An 18815-nucleotide genomic window follows, 5' to 3' on the forward strand; every position below is an offset into this window, starting at 1 on the left:
CTTCCGTCTAGGTAAGGAGGATTTGTGTAAAAGCATCATAGACACGGTTCACTCTGAAGTACCCTGTGAGGATTCGACTCTTCAAGCCATGAGTATGTGCTACAAGGAAATCGACCAACGTAAGTTATTTATTCAGCCTTGTTCGTGGCCATGACTTTGATTGGATTTGTTGCTTGGATTTTATCTTCCGATTGATGTGTATGGAGAGTATTAAGAACTTCCTCGTTGATTAGTTAACAATAATAACTGAAATTACATAATTAAATTGTTGCCTATCGAGAGTTGTTTTCTATAACTTTATTCCTTCGATTTGAGCGTTCAATGATTTTGAGCTATTTGAGCAAACATTTAATTTTCAGCCGATAAAATAATCGAGATTTACGAGGCGGCGTCGAAAGCTAATCCTAATAGCGAGGAGCTTTTATCGCATCTATTTATGTCCTACGTTCGACTGGGAGATTTCAAAAAGCAACAGCATACGGCATTAGCTTTATATAAACTGGTTCCTAAAAATCCTTATTACTTTTGGGCCGTTATGAGTATTGTGATGCAAACTAATCAAGCTGAAGAGAAATTGGCCAAAAATGTTATATTATCATTAGCCGAGCGAATGGTAAGTTTTTATATATTTTTTTTATATATATATATATATATATATATATATATATATTTTTTTTAAAGTTTATAATCATTTACAATGATAATTATTATATGATGATGATGATTATTATTATTATTATTATTAATCGATTGTAATTTTACAGGTACTAAAATTAGTTAAGGAAGGGAAAATGGAAGCAGAGCAAGAAATTCAGCTTTATTTGATGATTCTAGAATTGCAAGGGAAAGTGGAAGAAATGTTCGAAGTTTTATCGGGACCTCTAGGGTCTTGTCTGTCCAATGTTTCCCAACGTAAAGCAAAATTGCTGCTCGAGATGAAGTGTTTCGAAGAAGCTACAAAAGCTTATGAAGAGCTTATACGTAAAGAGTAAATATCGATAAACAATTTTTCATTTTCATAACTAATGCATTAATAAATTAATGACTCGTTGATTAAACGTTACTACGATCCTATTATAATCATAATGATGATAAGTTAATGTCCGTTTTAATAGGAGAAGTAATTGGGCATATTATCAAGAATATCTAACAGCGGGTCTTAACTGTCAGTCAGCTACAAAATGTTATAAATTCTTAAACGAAACTATAACCACTACATTTGATGATAAAGTTCGGGCACCTCAATTAGCTCGCTTGGAATTATTAAAACGTACGACTGAGAAAAAATTGGAAATTGAGCATTGCGCGCATATTTGCGACGACATGCGACAATATTTCAAGCAGTTTGGAATAAAAGGCTGCACCGTTGCTGATTTAAAGTTGTATTTGCATCTTTTGAGCGATGCTGATAAAGAAGAATTATTAGAGAATGTATAAATTTAAAAGTTTTGAGGTTTACGCCAATATAGGGTTGAACGGGTGAACAGAGCTTTGCTAAGGCAGATTTTCTTTTTTTACAGATCGAGCTAGATATCGGGGTAGGTGAGACTGATTATCCAGCGACGATTGACCAAATGCAAAGGCATATACATTTCGAGCAGCTAAAGCGCATTTGCGGTAGGCATCATCCACCGCGCGCTGACATTCAAGAAAGAAAAAGTCTTGTGACGAGACTCGGTGACTTGTATGATAAAGGGAATGCTCTTTGTCCGGTAGAGACTAGATTACCAACTGACTTTTGTCCTGCTGATTCTTATGTGCTTTTAGATGCTCACATTTTACATCAACTCTGGTTTGAAACAGGGGATGCGACGTGGTTATATAAGTATGCACTTTTTCTTTGGTTTGTTTGTTTTTTTTTGTTATTTTTTTTTTTTATATATATATATATATACATATATAAAGAATTATGTAACATATCTAAAATCAATTTGCAATAATAAACTTTTGAATTAAAAATTTTAGAACAATGCTGATTTTGGAACGTGGTTTAATGTCAAGTCCTGCTAATTTTCACATTAAAATACTTCTTATCAGGGCATATTTAGAGGCCGGATTGGCAGTGGGAGCCGATTACGCATATTCATTATTAGATTGCAAACATATCCAATTAGATTCATTAGGCCATCTGCATGTACCCTTACTTGCACCTTTGGGCTACTTATCACAGGCATCTAACTGTCTCGACCATGCGGCTAAATTTTTTATCGCGAATTATAAAGATGTACGTGATTCCGTTGAATTTATTTTTATAAGAACGATTTAACGAGATTACCTTCGATAATTGAATGATAATTTCATTTGGTGAATTATTTTTATAACCGTTGCTTGGATTTTACAGAGTGCAGATCATTTAATGTATGCATACAAGTACGGAAGTTTCTTAAAGATTCAAGAGTTTGTTGAGTTACGTGAGCGCTTGGAAAATTCAATTCATTTTGCCATGACGACTGTCGATAAAATGTTATTAGAGATGAGCTGGTGCGACAGTCCCATGTCAGTTACTAATTCTTTATATACTATGCACATACAACCAGCAGAGGATTCGATTAGATGGGATCTACTTCGTGACAATCGTGATATAGACGTACGTTTTATTCTCGATGCTTTGCCTTCGCGCTCAACAAAGCCTCGGCCTTGTTCAATTCTTATCCTTAATTATTAATAATTTCAGGTTGTAGTCGGATGGGAGCCACTGCCTGAAAATGGCGAGGATCTTCGAATGAAGCTGGAAACGCGAGAGTGCATGGTGCGTTTACTGGCAGCTCGAAGTTTCATTCTAAGAATATTGGCAGCAGCAAACGATACAGATTATTCACCTATACTTTCTAAATTGGCTGCTGAACTCAAGAAATTGCAAAGGGAAGATATACCACCTCTTCTTCAAAAGTTTCAGCACGAAGGCAAGGATAAGGTCAATAGTGTTATAGTTCCTCTGGATGCTGTAGAGCGATTGCGTGAAGCCTACAGCTCCGAACAATTGAGTATAATTGCTCAAGTTGCCGATTCGTTGGCTAATTCCTCGTGTCCTGACCCTGAATGCATCGAAGCGCTTCGTACGTCACCCTGTTTAAAAGCGCCATCCTTACCAGAACAGAATAAACCAGTTTCTTACAGAAAGTTTTTGCTTAGAGCATCTACTTGTGGTGAAAGTATAGCTTTCTTGAGTGCCATTTGTACTTCAGTCGCATTGCAAGTTCAATTTAATATTTCTCAAAAAAAAAATAAGAAAAAAAGAACTAAAGAAAACGTTGTTTCTACTACAGTGGAAAACCAGGTAAATATAAGTAAACAATCTATTCGTGTCTTTTAATAAAAAGAATATGATTTAGAATCGTTGGCAATGTTCGTATTAAACATTTGAATATCAAAAGTATAAAATACAATAATTCATAATTTTATCTTTACATCGTTCAAACTAGCAAGATCATTTTAATGAAAAATAATAATTTTTAAATTAAATGAAAAGTATTTTATTGCATTGAAAATTTATTATTCAATATTAGACGAGACAATTTTAATCTAAAGATATACCGCAAAATGCATAGATTTAACTCGATCTATGTACTAAGAAGAAAAATAACAATCAAAAAATAATAAAAAATAATTTTTTATCAGTACGTATGGGCAATCTATATCATAAATTTTTTTTATATTTATTTAAAATTTATATATATAATTATAAAATAGAATTCTTCCCTGTTACAATAGGAATACTATATAAAGATTAACGTAATGTTTTTTTTTTTTTTTAATTTATATTTTAAAGTAAAATTTGAAAAATTTAATTAATTCCTTGATTATTTATTGGAAATGAAAGTATTATGTACATACGCTTGTGTGCGCGCGCGTGTGCGCGTGATTGGATAATGAATGTTGTGCATGCACGTCTAGTGACATTATTTACCTTTTCTTAGATGCTAATGTTTCTATTATATAATATATCCTGGAGAATTAAAATACTAATACACAAATTTTAGCATTATATGAAAATTTCAAATATTTTATAAAATAATATTGGCTTCAATAATGTATTTGATTTGTAAATTCAGTATTTTTATTTGACATTGAAAATATGCTTATTTAAGTAAAAGATATGTAACAAGATTATTCAATATAATTATTAATTACATACAATTATTACTTCGATACACGATAAACAATTTACTATTCAAATTGATGATTGTAATAAGCTAATTAGTTGCGTCCATTTTTTTTTCTTTTTCTTTTTCTTTTTTTTTTTTTATATACAAACTCTCTTAATATACAAGTATATATTAGTTCTAATGAAAATTAAGTTTTATTATATGATTTTATTTTATTTGTTGATTAATATTCAGCCAAGTATATTTATTAAAATTTGAAATAATGAAGTTTTTATATATATATGTATATTCAAGTTAAGAATGGTAGAAAAATTATTTTAAAATCTTACCATAATAATTTTATGCGAAAAAAAATTCGCTTAAACAAAGAGCTATACAATAAATATTATCATTGTAATATTAATTACTATCTACTGAGCATTTTTTTCCTTTTCTTTTCAGGCATGGTTTGATGTATCTCAGTTGCTATCGGAGAAACTTCGAAGTTTAGAATTCGTATTAAATGATTTAGAAAAAGTAGAAATTTGTACGGATTTGAATCCTAAAGAAGAAGTGGCTATTAGAGTAATTGAACGTGCCCAATCAAGTCTCACATCAAGTAGTTTATCCCTTAAATCTCGTATCGTAAATACTCAAAAACTTATAAATAATTTAAAAAGCTGAAATTCTAAAAATTTGTACAAAAAATTTTTATCCATTCTGGTAAATTTGGCTAATGAATTACGATTTATGTACATACGTACACTTTGTTATTATTTGACATATTAACCAACCATTTTTATCTTTATAATACAATGCGTTTATATTTTTTACAAACGAATTTATTCTTTTAGCAGATCAATAATTAACACTTTTTAAGTAGCTATATGAAAGAGTTAATATTTCATAAAAAAAAAAAAAAAAAAAAAAAAAAAAAAAAAAAAAAAAATATGTGTATTTACAAATATAAATTTTTATTTTTCAACACTTCTACGAGGTTGAACGAACGAATGAATGATTTTTTAAAACAATTAATAAACTGTGAGAATAATCATCGAAAAAGAGGTATTATTAATAAAATTATTTCCTTAACGTTAAATACCAAGCGTGAAGGGCCAGTTGAATAAGAAATAGTGCCACATATATTTGCATGATGTAACTAATAACTCGAGCGTGTTTGCTTTGTTCCTATTTCCAATTGCTGAATGTATTGGAAAAACAATAAGTAAGCGATCGCACAAGTAAGAAAAAAATGTTACTGTGCCATTGATTTGCGAAATCAACCTTGCAATAACCTTGTATATCGCTAGGTGTTTGATCATGTCTTGTATACGACGTTAGAGTCCAAAAAAGATAAAATACTTAAAAAAAAAAAAAAAAAAAAAAAAAAAAAAAAAAAAACATTTCTAACAAAAATAAAATTGAGGGTAAAAATATTCTGGTACTTGATGTTCAATTAATATTAGATTCCTTGGACCACTTATTTTTTCTTAGATAATAAAAAAAAATATATATATATTTTCATGCATTATTGTAAAACCGTTAGAGGATAACACCAATTGAAAAAGCCAAATAGTATATATATATATTGTTGTAAACTCGCTTTTTATGGTAAATAATAATATATACACATAAGTTTTTCGCTGTTTACAAGTAGCTCAAATTTTACATTTATAACAGTTTGTTTTCTTCGTATATGAATCCATGATTCTATGTGAACAATTTACAAAATGAGAATAAGAAAACAGCTCAAGAAAGTTCCTGCATATTTAGTAAATCAATTATTTGTACAAAACTTTCGAAATTAAAAAATGAAACATCTAACAACAATCACTATAATTATCTTGTGCTATCTCATTCATCATAAAAAGTGATTAATATTTTACAATATTTCTACAGTTCGCGTGACCTATTTACACGCGATCATTCGAACGGTACACAAGTCGATAAAGATAAACATTCGCATAATAAATAACAAAAATTATTTTGTCTACACTATTATTTAAACTAGTCTTCATCAGTACCTTTTTGGTACACTGCACCAAACTTGCTCATGTATTTTCGAACAAAGTCCTTAGCTTTATGTTTTACATTGTCATTACACTCTAATTCATCAACACTTTTACAGTGTTTTAATTCTTTTGCAAGAACGAAATGTGTTAACTAAAACAATAAGAAAAATTGATTTAGAAGGTTTATATGGAAATTTAACGAATAAATATGTAATAAAATTTAAAAAAAAAATAATTATAATCTTACTTTACGCGCAAGGTGTTTAAAATCTTCGGTATTTGTGATTCTCCCCTGCTTACAATCACTTTTTCTATATGGATTAAGAAAGTGTACCATTACATTTGCCATATTAATTCTAAAAGTGTCTTTAATCTTCCGTTCCATTGTTGGTGACATATCCGACGTAATTGATTGGAATTTACTTGTACTATGTTTTGCATGAGACTTGGATTTATTGCTACGTCGATGCTTTCTCATTTTCTCAAAATGTTCCTTTAGTTTTGCTCTCTCCTTCTGACGTCTCAATTTTTCTTTTATAACTTTGTATTTTTTATGATCTACACGATCCTCCTCTCTACGTGGCTGTAACAGTAAATAAAACAGAAGGACCATTTTAATACTTTTCAATTGTTAATATTGACATTTTTTATCCAAAAGTTTATAAAAAAAAATATATATATATATATATATATATGTAAAAACACGAGTAGTCGCGTTACTATCGGTAGGCAACGTGAGTGGAAATTCCACTCCAATGTCATTTTCAAAATCCAACACAATATTAATTGCCACTTAAACATCAATACTAACGCTAATAATCCTTTCCTGAACGAGTCCCTCCCTACGCTTCTTCGTTTCCGGAACAATGGGCGTTGGAACGATGTCAGGCTTTGGCTGGGTCTCCGGAGCCGTCACATCCAGGTCCATTCCCTCGGCCGATTGTTGCTCGACTTGCTCGTCGGCTTCCTCCTCCTCCTCCTCGGATTCGCTCGACTCGCCGCTCGATTCCGACGTAGTCGAGGAGTCGGGCTGAACGGCGATGTGATCGGGTGGCGGTGGCAGCCACTGCGATACTCGTTCCTTTGCATGATAATAATAGATTCGACCACGTTTGTCGCGCGCCCATTTCCACTTGGGGGGCAAATCCAACGGAGGCGGCGGAGCGAGTTCCGGCTGCGGGGCTCGGTCGGGCTCGGTCGGGGGCACTGGCCTCGGCTCGTCTCGTTTATCTGGATAGGCGAGGGGGGCTCCATTATGAATCTGCACAAGACCACTCGGACCTACTTGGAGCTGCCCGTAGGCAGGATAAACGGGCCCAGTGACGAGCATCGTCGTCGGCTGCGAGGAATTAGCAAGTGTCTGACCGGTTCCCGTGGGTCCCATGTAGACCGAGGCGCACTGCTGGCCGAGATCAGCGCCACCTTCTACTAGAGATATTAATGTTGACATTTATAGATCGTTAGACGAACGATTGCCTTACGTTTCGTTTGAGCTTTAGTATGCTCGTGTAGTTACCTTGTATGGGATAAGCTTGCCATTGGCCTAGCTGGGGATTGAAAAACAGGGGATAACCGGACTGAGGATCGAAGGCCGCGGTCGTGAAAGGATCCAATCCCAAAGCTAAGCACTGAGCCTTGTGCTGTTGCCAGGAATCCTCTTGTTGACGACGCTGGCGCTCCTCCTCCTCTTTAGCTACTTTCATTGCAAATAATTGTCGGCGTTCGAATTTCGACATACGCGGTACCGGTACTAAATTCGGTCGCTCTTCCAAACCTCGCTTATCCTTGGACCGATTGTGTTCGAAATCCGGGGAATCTCTTCCTCGCCTTCTATCGGGACGCTTTTCTAATTCGTTACGGCTATATCGATCAGATCTATGCCTACAATATCAATACAATAATTTCATAATTATTTTTCATCTACTGTATACTACCAAGGGCAAAATTTACCTTTCGTAAGAAGAAATCTCCTTTGCTTCTTTTTCCACATCTTCCTTGTATCCACGATCTGCGAACGTCAAAGAAATTGCTCAATAATAATCATGGCGTTGATCAATAATGATAGGATATACAAATGCTTGACAAACCTGCTTCTCTTTCATGCTCTTTCATTTGTTCGATGCGTTCTTTCTTTGGTATTCTAAAAACTTCTTTCAAATTTGACCAATCTACTAATAAATTAGACGCTAATTCAGAAATAAATAACTGCTCAACGACTTCCGCTTTAATTTCGCTTTTAATTTCTGGATCCGTTTCCTTTTTTATTTCGCTATCGTGCACACTACTTTCTAAATTAGCCTTTTCGCTACTATCCATCTCCGTTTCATCGTTATTTGATTTCAATTTCGATTGATCGTCCTCCGGCGAATCTCCACTTGGTGAATGATACAACTGTTTCGACCACTTTTCTATAACGCTAAGAACTTTACTATCGATTAGCATAGTTCGATTGGGAATTGGCAGTTTACCCAGAGTCTTTAAAATTTCTAATCTAAATTGTTGTGTCTCTTCATTTATACTTCCGGCGACATCCATCATGTAGCTCCACATTAAACGTAAGCCATGATAATCAAGGAATAACCTTCGACACGGCTGTTCACCAGATTGTATAACTTTTAAGAGTCGTGTTCTGTGTTGTATTTCTCTACTGCGAACCATTAGTCGACTGAGAGTTAACGTGTGGGCTCGATTTTTCAATCCATTTGAACAAAGCTTATCGATTTGCTCTTCCAACTATATGCAATATAATAAAATCAATATATAATCAACATATGCAAATTTTACTTATTCTACTTTTCTATCGCAAAACAATTGAGAAGTTTAAAATAATGGGATTTACAAAACTTTCATAAATATTACATTCAAACATTATACTATTGTATTACAACTTACATCTTCATCTTCCATATGTTCTGGAACTTTCTTCTCCTCCCTTTTTCTTCTTATTTGTTTTTCAGGTTTTTCTTCTTCGTCTTCTTTGTCGTCTTTGTCGTCTACATCGTCTTCTGAATCATCCTCCACATCTTCCATATCTTTTGCATATTCTATTTTCTCTTTATTTTCCTCTGGATTGTCACCAATCCATCCTCGACAATTTAGTGCTTCGCAAAAACATTTTTGTGCTTCTTTTCTAAATATTAAAATTATTTTATCGTATTAATGACATATAAATGATAAAGTCGAACAAAAAAAAAGTGTATGTATAACAATACACACCCGTATCGTTGAAAATGATAATCAAAAGTAATTTCATCGCCAGCCGTTATAAACTTTTTGCTAAAAAATCCAATTCTTAACTCTCCATTAACGGTCCACTACAAAACCAATACAAAATAACAATTTACATCGATAATTTAATAATTAAATATTTTAATAATGAAATTTACGCATTGATTGAGCTATATGGTTCATTGGTATAATTTAACTTTCATAATCAATCATAAAGAATTTTCTCAAATTGCTTCTTACATATTACAAACATATTTTACTCATATTATTAAAACTGTGCAATTAAGATATATGAAATATTGAGTAATTTATAATCAGTCAAAGTTTATGAAAATTTTTTTTACTTAAGTTTGTAAATGTTGAATTTAATAAGTTCATTAAAGAAGTGTTAATAGCAACATATTAATAGCAGCATTATTGATATAATTTATAGATAATAATTATTAAATAGTAAAAGCAAGAATATCAAAATTATTATTTGTTTACTTTCTGAGTTTCAGCATTTGGATCACAGCTATGATTAATAAAACGTGACACATTTCCCTTCATCGTCGCATCAATAATTTGATCAGATTTTAAGGCCATAAAATAATAATGTCTGTTCTTGTCCTTTGAATATTCTTTAGCTCTTCTCCGAAAATCCTTTGGATCAACTACTTCACCGACGTATTCCATTATAAATTCTCCCCTTCAACATTAAAAGTCATCTTGAACACAAATAATATACTACATTGACATAATTAAATAACATAATTAAAACTTACGCATTAAGATCACATGTTGACTTCAAACCAAAACCCTTTCGTTCCGTACGAAAAACGTCACAATTTGCGTATTCACAATTTTGAAATCTTTTATTAGTACATCTATTGCCAACAACACATCTTGAACCACTATAATAATTAAAATTAATAAGCATCTACGTTTTTTATTATTGAATATAATGTTATACTAACCATTCAATCATTAAAAGCCTATTAAGACAATCTTCTCCGCAACCAAGTTCCCCTCTTTGAAATTCTTCTTCAGTTAAAAAACAATCACACACCATTCGCTTTGTTTCTTTACTTGTATACCTAATTTTAAATTACAATTCATTATTGTGATAAAGCAGTCTGCAATTTATTAAATTTAATTCATTAACTTACCGCTCTGTTAGATACAAATTTTCTTTTAAATGTTCAAATTGACTAAGTCTTTCCTCCATTTCTCTATCAGTGCCAGTAGGAACCATTGGTAAAGAAATCTTAGCCCCTATAGTCTTTGGAATAAACATTGTCGAAGCATTTATTAGTGGATTATTTGCAACTGCCAAGGTATCGCTGATAATATTCGTATCCATAGTAATTTGTGACGAAACTAATGTTACTGTATCGTGAAAATCGCTTATAGGTTTCGCCTCTTGTGTCAATCCTACAGGTAGAGATGGTAATTTAGTAATTGTATCGTTTAAGGAATTAGAAACAATTCCAATGGATGTTCCCGTCATTGTGAGATTAGAAAAGCCTAAATTTGGACGGGATGCTGACCAACATCCAGAATTGCTCATTTCTAATTCGCTAGATCTTCGCCAACGCGATTTAACTTTTACGGGCTTATTAGAATCGGAATCATAGCCTGTCGTACCAGTAGCGGTTATTAATGGTGTAAGGATATCTTGGGAAATAGTGGTTTTATTGCTATTATTTTCCTTGTCCGATTGTGTTTCAGAAATACTATCTAAATTATCTTTACTTTGATTGGCAGTATCTTTCTCTTGTATTGGCGATGTATTACTTATTAATTTATCTCGATCTTGTTGACTGCTGATTTTAGCAGAGTCTGTACATGGTTTTGTAACTAATCCACGTCCACGAGATCTAAGAAATCATTAATTGACATACATGTATATATTTTTTTTAAACAAAGATACATATACGCACATGTATTGAAATTCTGTATATAAATAAAAACAAAAACAAAACAAACAAAAGAAAAGCTTTTTCTTTTCTTAAACAAAAGTTAAAAAAAAATTGAGTATACAAGGCTTATGTGTATTGGGCAATAATATTGAAATTTATATACGAAGCTACGAAACATACCTTTGTTTCATTAATCCTATGGTTCTTATTCTATTACTGCGACGTACCCCAGAGCTATTCGATCCACTTTCTGAGCCCGTTGTATCAGTACTTCCACTGCGACTTCTAAAACCTGGTTTTTTGTCAGACTCATTTAATTGATTTAATGTACTTTTGTTTTCTGTGTTAAAGTCTGAAACTTTGCAACTATTGGATGATAATAATGTGTCATTACTGTTTTCACTACTACTAGACAGTTTAGTATCTTCCGAATCCAATTTTCCATCTATTTCACTGTCTCTGGAATGCTCTTCACTACTAAATAATAAATTTTTCGACTTTGCTGGTAAACGATTAATAACATCGATTTTTATATCAATAGGATTTGAAATACTTTTTTGTTCAAAATTTATAGAATTATTTACAATTTTATTATCTTTTAATGAATCGGTCGAAGGTACTTGTAATATTTCTTGATTTTCCATTTTATCAAATATCAATGAACTATTATCGTATTCTTGAGTTAAGACCACAGTGTTTTGCGGTAATACTATAGAATGTTGAGTATTATTTTGTTCAATTATATTAGTGGATACAATAGGATTAACTTTTTTAGATTTTACTGTCTTTTCTTTACCTCCGGTATTTAATAATTTATCTTCGATTAACGGTACTTTAGAGGATGCTTCTGGTTTTTTCTTTTTATTATCACTGTCTTTTTTAACAATTGTATCGCAAGCGTTAACTGTCTTTTTAGGTTTTGTACTCTTACCGCTTTTGGTTACACTTCTTAATGATCGATATTCCTTTCTAGAATTATCCGCATTTGATTTGCAACTATCAAAATTATTAAAATCATATGGCGAAGCTTCGTTACTTTTGTCATTTTCTGTAATCACAACGCTCTCAGATTCTTCCAAGGGTTCAAGGACTTCCGACTCGGTCATGTGTAAAACACTGAGACCTTGTTCTATCATTTCATAGCTATCCGTGGTTTTATAGCTATTGTCTATGGATGTTATATTTTCGACATTATCAGAGGAAACCATCATTGACTCAGTTCCATCTTCGCTCTGTATCACCGTATACTCAACGACGTCTTTCCCTTCGAAATGTGAATCGTTCATGAGTAGTACTTGCTCGAGCACAACGCTACCATCCTGCGCTATGGAGCAACTATCCGCCATTTCGGCTTCTACCTCCATTTCTTCGCAAATAATGGTCTCTTCTATAATGTCCTCTGGCCAAATAACATCGTTTAAATTACTCTCGCTGGCAATAATTTGCCTATCTTCGATAGTTTCAAACTTTTGTATAGGTGGCGAATCAGTCTTTGAGTCATCCTGACTATCACTTTCTCCACCTAAACTATTAGCACTTTCCGTTGCAGATTTTTCTTTCTCAATTAAACTTTTGTATCTAGTTGATTTTTTAGGAACTGCGTTGATTTTTTTTGGTGACTCTTGGCCGCTGTAATTGTCCAAGTCCTTGCAATCTTCGGAGTTATTAAGATTCACGGATAAAATATCACCGTTTGGTTTATTCTCTTCCAACTGCTTCTTAGCTCGTTGCCTGCTGGATTTTCTTACAGCCGAAGATTTTGGCTGCTGCTTGAGTGGGGCTTTAGCCTCTGTTTTGCGTCGACGTGCCATAATTCTCCGGTCTTATTACGTTGCCTGCAATACATTTTGTTTAACAATACTTACTAACATTCCACATCTATGGAGAAATATTAAAATATCGACAATTTTTAATTTAAATCAAATTAACAAGTGAAAAACAAAACAATTGTAAACATACATGTAACATTGATGTAGGTAAGTTAATTAACCTAGAAATTATTAGTATATATTAAAAAGTGCTTATTATGGATATAAAAATAAGCATAATGAGTGAATGATGCGTTGATAACCGAACCATCAGGCGCATACCAATTTCTATGGATATGAATTTATATAGTACATAGCTCGAGTCCAAATTCAGCAGAATGGCCATAATGCGCGAATTTGCACAAAGCATAAAAAGTGTTGAGTCGAAAGGTGAGAAGATGTGAGGAAGAAGAAGAGGGAAGGAGAAACAAGAAGAAGAAAAAGGAGAGAAGACAAAAAAAAAAAAGAAGAAAAGTAATAATATTGAGGTAAAGCAATGTCATTAGTAAGAAAATAATGTTTGTATTTGTGCGGCAGGCAGGAGCAAGATTAGTTAATAGTTAGGTATGAAACGAGCGAGCGACTCACCCACGCTGCACTATAAAATCGACCAATATTTGCAAGTCCGAGCCATCGCTGCCTCGCGCGTCGCTATTGCTATTTACCAAAGAATCCGTGGATTCGGTAAGCTCCAGGGCATCGTGCAGTTACAGCTCACACGACGTATTCTCGTTATCTCGCGCCTCGAAAATCTACGCTGCAAAAGCAGCAGCTACGTGACAAGAGACCAACGACGAAGACCAAACTTCAAGGCTCCAATGCCCCTTCTACACTGCAATTTTATTATCCACTGGATTAATGTCCTTCGCGTAAACAAATGTCCGGGAGGTCTCGATATCGTCCTCAATGAGCGGCCCCAGTGGTCATGAGAGGGCCTCGGGCATCGCTTCGGCGTTGCGTATCTGGGAGGGCTATGTCGCACACACGGTGTCAGGATCGAATAACACACTCGATATCGGCAATGAAAACATGAGTATTTACCGGTTCGACGACGAGCACTCGGGGCGTCCCCGATTCTTCTCGCTCTCGAGGCCTCGGACCCAGCTCTAGCCGCTCCGCGAGTCACTTATCCTCGGGATTAGCGCGACAGCGTCGCCGTTCCTAGATTCCCTTCCTCGAAGCGAAACCGCGCCGCGAGCCGCAGACGTGACTGGACGGTCGTGCGACACGCGAGGGAGAAGGACAGAGAGTCTCGGCGGGCCGTCGTCACCGCGTTAAGTTACGAGTGCGCGAGCCAAGGTGCAACTTATGAGTTACGGGCGAGAAGGAGTGGACCGCGGACGATGTCGAGACTCGAGACTCGAGAGCAGTTGAGAATCGTCACTAGCGGCGTCTACCTTTACCTCGTTACGACTTGGTCCGCCGATGACGATGGCGCTGATGATACTCGCGAGCTAGATGACGATGACGATGATAACAATGATAATAATTCTCTCTAAGGGGCTGATTACGCTGATGTTGACGACGATCACGGCCGTCGAGAACGCGGTTGATATGACAAGAAGGCGACGGAAGGGGCGGTGATGACGATGAACGGGAGGGGCGGGGGCCGACGGAGAGGAAAACCGAGTCGCTTTAGTGGCGGTGGGTTGGGGTAGGGGGGAGGGGTATGAAGAGGATGAGGATGAGGAGGAGGAGGAGGAGGATGAAGAGGAGGAGGAGGACGATAACGGCGACGACGACGATGGGACCGAGGAGGGAGGAGAAGCTGTGGGCTAAGACGTCGATTGCTGAGGTGGCGATGGTGACGAAGAATGGTGACGGGAGGGGAAGAATGAGAAGATGAAGCGTTGCGGAAGGAGGTGAAGGAGGTGAAGGTGGAGGACGATGACAATGAGGATGACGGGACGGACTCGACGATCGCGAACGTCAAAGTCACTCCGATACCTCCGCGCAGTCCATATCGCTCGCGCCGTGTATTCCCGTATAAAATGCCTTGCTTGTCTCCCTTTATCACTCTATCTTTCTCTCTCTCACTAGTGCTGCATTTGTCGCATGCTCGCTATATCGCGGAGACCGTGAACTCCTCCCGACCCGCGCCCTCGCACCAACACTCGACAGCCTATCTATCTACCTACCTACCTACCTACCAACCTATCTACCTTCCTTCCTCTTTCCCGCCCCAACCCCTTCGATCGCTGTCACTCGCTCGCGCATTCGTTCGATGTGACGGGGGCGGCGCTCGGGGGGAGCCGAGCGTCGTCGGGAGGTTAAAACCACCAGTTTCGCGGAGCTCGCTGTCCTTGTCGGGCGAGTGGCATCGGGAGGAGCGCGGCACCGATGGGCGATAGCCAGCTAGAAGAGCGGCACAATTGGTCGGTCGTTGCGCGCACGCACATCCGCGTTTACGAGCGAGCTGCCGCGGTAAAGCGTCGAGCGCGCGCGCAAAATTGAAATATTTCGCACGAATCCCCCGACTGTGGGCCACTCTCGCTCCCATTAAATCCCGCGGGCCTTAGGTTTAGCTTCGATCGAATACGAAGCCGTCACCGTCGCCGTCGCTACCGCCACCGCTACCGCCACCGCCACCGCCACCGCCACCGTCACCACCTCCACCACCTCCACCGCCATTCGCCCGGCTACGACGTCACTCCTCTTCGCTTCCTTTATCGCCAAAAGAACATTTAATCCGTCCTTTACGAAATACGGGCTTTCTTATTTGCATATTGCTAGGTTATATCGAAAGATCGTTATATTATCGTAATATGAGAAAATACGGACCTGATTATTTATATCGATCTCACGTTCTCATTCTCCTCGCTTTTAAGTAATTTTTTTTTACACGTTATCCAGTTAGAAATATGAAATACAATAAAAGTATAATTATTCTAATGCAAACGATTAATCGTTGAATTGCTGCGGCAGGCATTTTTATTAAAGAAATTCGTTATCTATGCGCATCTCTTAAAACTTTTGATGCGAATAAACGATTAATTGACACTGACGGACGAAGGGTTTATTTACATATACAAATGAATGAAAATTAATTAGTAAAGAGCAATCGGTATAATATAGGATAACAATGAGAATGCGATGAGAGACTGCAGATGAATTATGTGGATATAGTGAACGTATCGATTAAAAGTTTGTCAACCATTATAATAATTTTTAATGGGAATTCGTCGAGAGTACAATTACGACCATTGAAATTTTAACCACGAACATTGAAATTTTAATTGATAATCCAAATATGTCCGACAATCTTAAGCATCAAAAATGCTCGTGTTGGCACGCAAGACAATAAATGGCTTTGGTAACAAAACAAATTGTACTCGAAATTTAATAAATTTATTAGTCACGGCGCACAATTGTCATACATAACGTCAAAAGATATATGCATACATACCTTTGCAAAATTATCGAAACATCAAAATTATTACAAGATATAACTAACTCTTTGAAGTTGTAGGATTATTATTATTATTATAATATATATATATATATATATATATATATATATAATGCTGCAAATCATGCCAACCATTCAAGAATTACAGCAATTCTCGAAATTAATAAATATTATTTCACAATTATATAATATAATATTTGAAAAAGTAAAAAAAAGAATAAAAGAAGATAAAATGTCAGCTAATATGTAATGTGCACGTAGGCCGATCAACCGTACCTACAAATAATTTATAATTTCATTTAATTTTAGATAATTATAGGCAAGTCGAATATTGAACGCTACTTTTTGTGATTAAATATAATTCTATAGGATCTCAAAATCTACTAGATTTGCCTCATCCTAAATTTCATTCACACATAATTGATAAAATCATTTTCTTTGTGCATTGAGTAATATTGTATTATAATCGCGATAATAAATATAAAATAACAATTATTAATTTGACAAGTCTCTTCTATCGCGCAATGACACAAAATAAACTTTCGGCGCTATTCGCAACGGTTTTCTTAATCGTTTATTACATTTCCAACTTTTATCGTCAAATTATTATGGCAATTAAAATTTAAATTACTTACGACTATGATAATTGGTAATGAATTGCTAATATTACAATTGAGTGTAAAATTGCTTTGAAAATTTTAAGTGCGTATCGTCGTAATTACATTGTACGAATAAAATAACGTAGAGGCGTCGGTCGACATTGCGCACATTTGAAAAATGTTCGCTTCGACAAATTAATTGTCCGCTCATAAAAATTCCCTAGCAAAGTATCTCAATAATCTTTGTTTTCTAGTTGAGTTTAGTTTTTGTCTATTCTTGGCATCGGATGTTGAAACATCAAACGCGTGCCTCCTAGTTGCGCAGATCAGCATCCTAAACATAGTTTTTTCTTTAATAACTTATGATTTTTATAAGTAACTCTGATTTTGTATGCGACGTTTAGGGTTCGCTTTTTTCCCACTTTAATCGCTTTTGAATTTCGTAGTACAGTCCGGTTATTCATTTGTTACGATTGTCGTATTTTCTTGTTAAACCATGTTGGCGTTTTGCATGCGTTTGTGTAATAAAATTCGATCGTTGTGTTAAAGTAGTCGGCGAAATAAATGAAAAACGTGTTATTTATTTATACAGAAAAAAAAGTAAAGTACTGTGACGGCTAAATTAAACTGTCTATAATTGAAGAAACGAAAGGATAAATAATCGCTTGAAGTAGGAATCAGCTAGGATTCAATGGACCTGGATGTTAAAAGTGTGATATGTGATATTACCAAATTCGGAAATATCTCCAATCAAGATCATTGACAAAGACAATTCTCAAATTTACCAATAATCTCGTTCACTTCTTTCACGACCTATTCATTCGCAATATTAATTTCACGCCTTTGATGCCCCGAGCTTAATCGCTAGTTAATCACACTTTTCACCAATAGCCGTTGCATCTTTTTAATCGAATGGATAAGAAGAATTAAGGGCAATAGGGGACGGTATATAATGAGACATGTGTATGTGTATGTGCATGCGCATGTGCATGCACGTGTGCATCTTATCGATGCACGGTGATCTGCGTTTCGCTACGCGAGTGCATTGCGATTTCTAAGTTTCGATTTTCCAAAACAACCCGCGGCACATTGCAATTGTCATTTCAGTTCCACTGCGTTCCAATCAGCCACTGCAGCCATCTCTTGATGTAGATGACATCGGCTAATATTTACAAACATTTTTATCCTTCGTCCAGTCACGAATGTGTAAGGCTTACCGATTCCTTTAAATCATTACATTGCCAACCGTAAGGAAAAGTAACGTTATGGCTTTATTGTTACAAATGTGCTAAATCGCTTGAATAACTGTGCGTTGTCACAGCTGTTTCTCAAACTATACATAGTGAATATGTTACGTATTTAAAACTTGAGTATTGACGTGAAAAAATGGAATCGTTCCAGGTGCTCATCAGCATGTGCGTAGCTGACGACACTGAACTCACATTTACATTCGCTTTTGCGCATTTATTTATTTTCGTATTTTCTTTCGTCAAATGACCCAACACTGTATTTTTGCACTTGTAATATTGTTGGAGAGAGGGAGAGTGAGAGTGCGTGTGCGACAGATAAAGAGAGAGAGAGAGAGAGAGAGAGAGAGAGAGAGGGAGAGGGAGAGTTGGACATGACGGATATTTTCTTTTATTGGCTCAAGTTTTCGTTCAGTAGCAATTTGAACGCGCATATGGTTGATTTTCTTCATACACTCGACAGTTGTATCAATAAAGTTCAGTTACACAATTACATTATAATCAATAATTTCAGAATTATTTTACC

General features: G+C 35.5%; 2 protein-coding genes across 2 annotated transcripts in view; one reads left to right on the plus strand and one right to left on the minus strand.

The window, feature by feature from the left end:
- psidin (phagocyte signaling impaired) overlaps positions 1-5147 on the plus strand; it is a 5840-nt gene extending 693 nt beyond the window's left edge. The window contains exons 2-10 of the mRNA XM_011507845.1: positions 1-119; positions 360-613; positions 765-988; positions 1116-1431; positions 1521-1825; positions 1966-2224; positions 2342-2587; positions 2675-3277; positions 4548-5147. The exon at positions 1-119 is cut by the window's left edge and continues 121 nt beyond it. Of these exons, the coding sequence (XP_011506147.1) occupies positions 1-119; positions 360-613; positions 765-988; positions 1116-1431; positions 1521-1825; positions 1966-2224; positions 2342-2587; positions 2675-3277; positions 4548-4769 (2548 nt within the window). The 3' untranslated portion in view covers positions 4770-5147. The remainder of the gene's footprint in view (positions 120-359; positions 614-764; positions 989-1115; positions 1432-1520; positions 1826-1965; positions 2225-2341; positions 2588-2674; positions 3278-4547) is intronic.
- Positions 5148-5717: 570 nt separating this feature from the next.
- Set2 (SET domain containing 2) lies at positions 5718-15028 on the minus strand. Its single transcript, XM_011507846.1, has 14 exons — positions 13623-15028; positions 11407-13061; positions 10474-11184; positions 10282-10401; positions 10090-10218; positions 9812-10013; positions 9314-9411; positions 8990-9227; positions 8185-8830; positions 8048-8105; positions 7614-7978; positions 6909-7522; positions 6345-6680; positions 5718-6248 (listed from the first exon to the last, which is right to left on the minus strand). The coding sequence occupies exons 2-14, from the start codon at positions 13035-13037 to the stop codon at positions 6093-6095; spliced, it is 5304 nt and encodes a 1767-aa protein (XP_011506148.1). The 5' UTR covers positions 13038-13061; positions 13623-15028; the 3' UTR covers positions 5718-6092.
- Positions 15029-18815: the final 3787 nt, after the last annotated feature.

This window comes from Ceratosolen solmsi, unplaced genomic scaffold, assembly GCF_000503995.2.
Source record: "Ceratosolen solmsi marchali unplaced genomic scaffold, CerSol_1.0 scaffold1, whole genome shotgun sequence".
NCBI lineage: Eukaryota > Metazoa > Arthropoda > Insecta > Hymenoptera > Agaonidae > Ceratosolen > Ceratosolen solmsi.

Coding starts and splice junctions, on each gene's coding strand:
- Set2 (XM_011507846.1), bottom strand. CDS start 13,037: ATGGCACGTCGACGCAAAACAGAGGCTAAAGCCCCACTCAAGCAGCAG. Junction 10,014..10,089: donor TCAACATGTGATCTTAATGC/GTAAGTTTTAAT, acceptor TTAATGTTGAAG/GGGAGAATTTATAATGGAAT. Junction 9,412..9,811: donor CAAATGCTGAAACTCAGAAA/GTAAACAAATAA, acceptor TTGGTTTTGTAG/TGGACCGTTAATGGAGAGTT.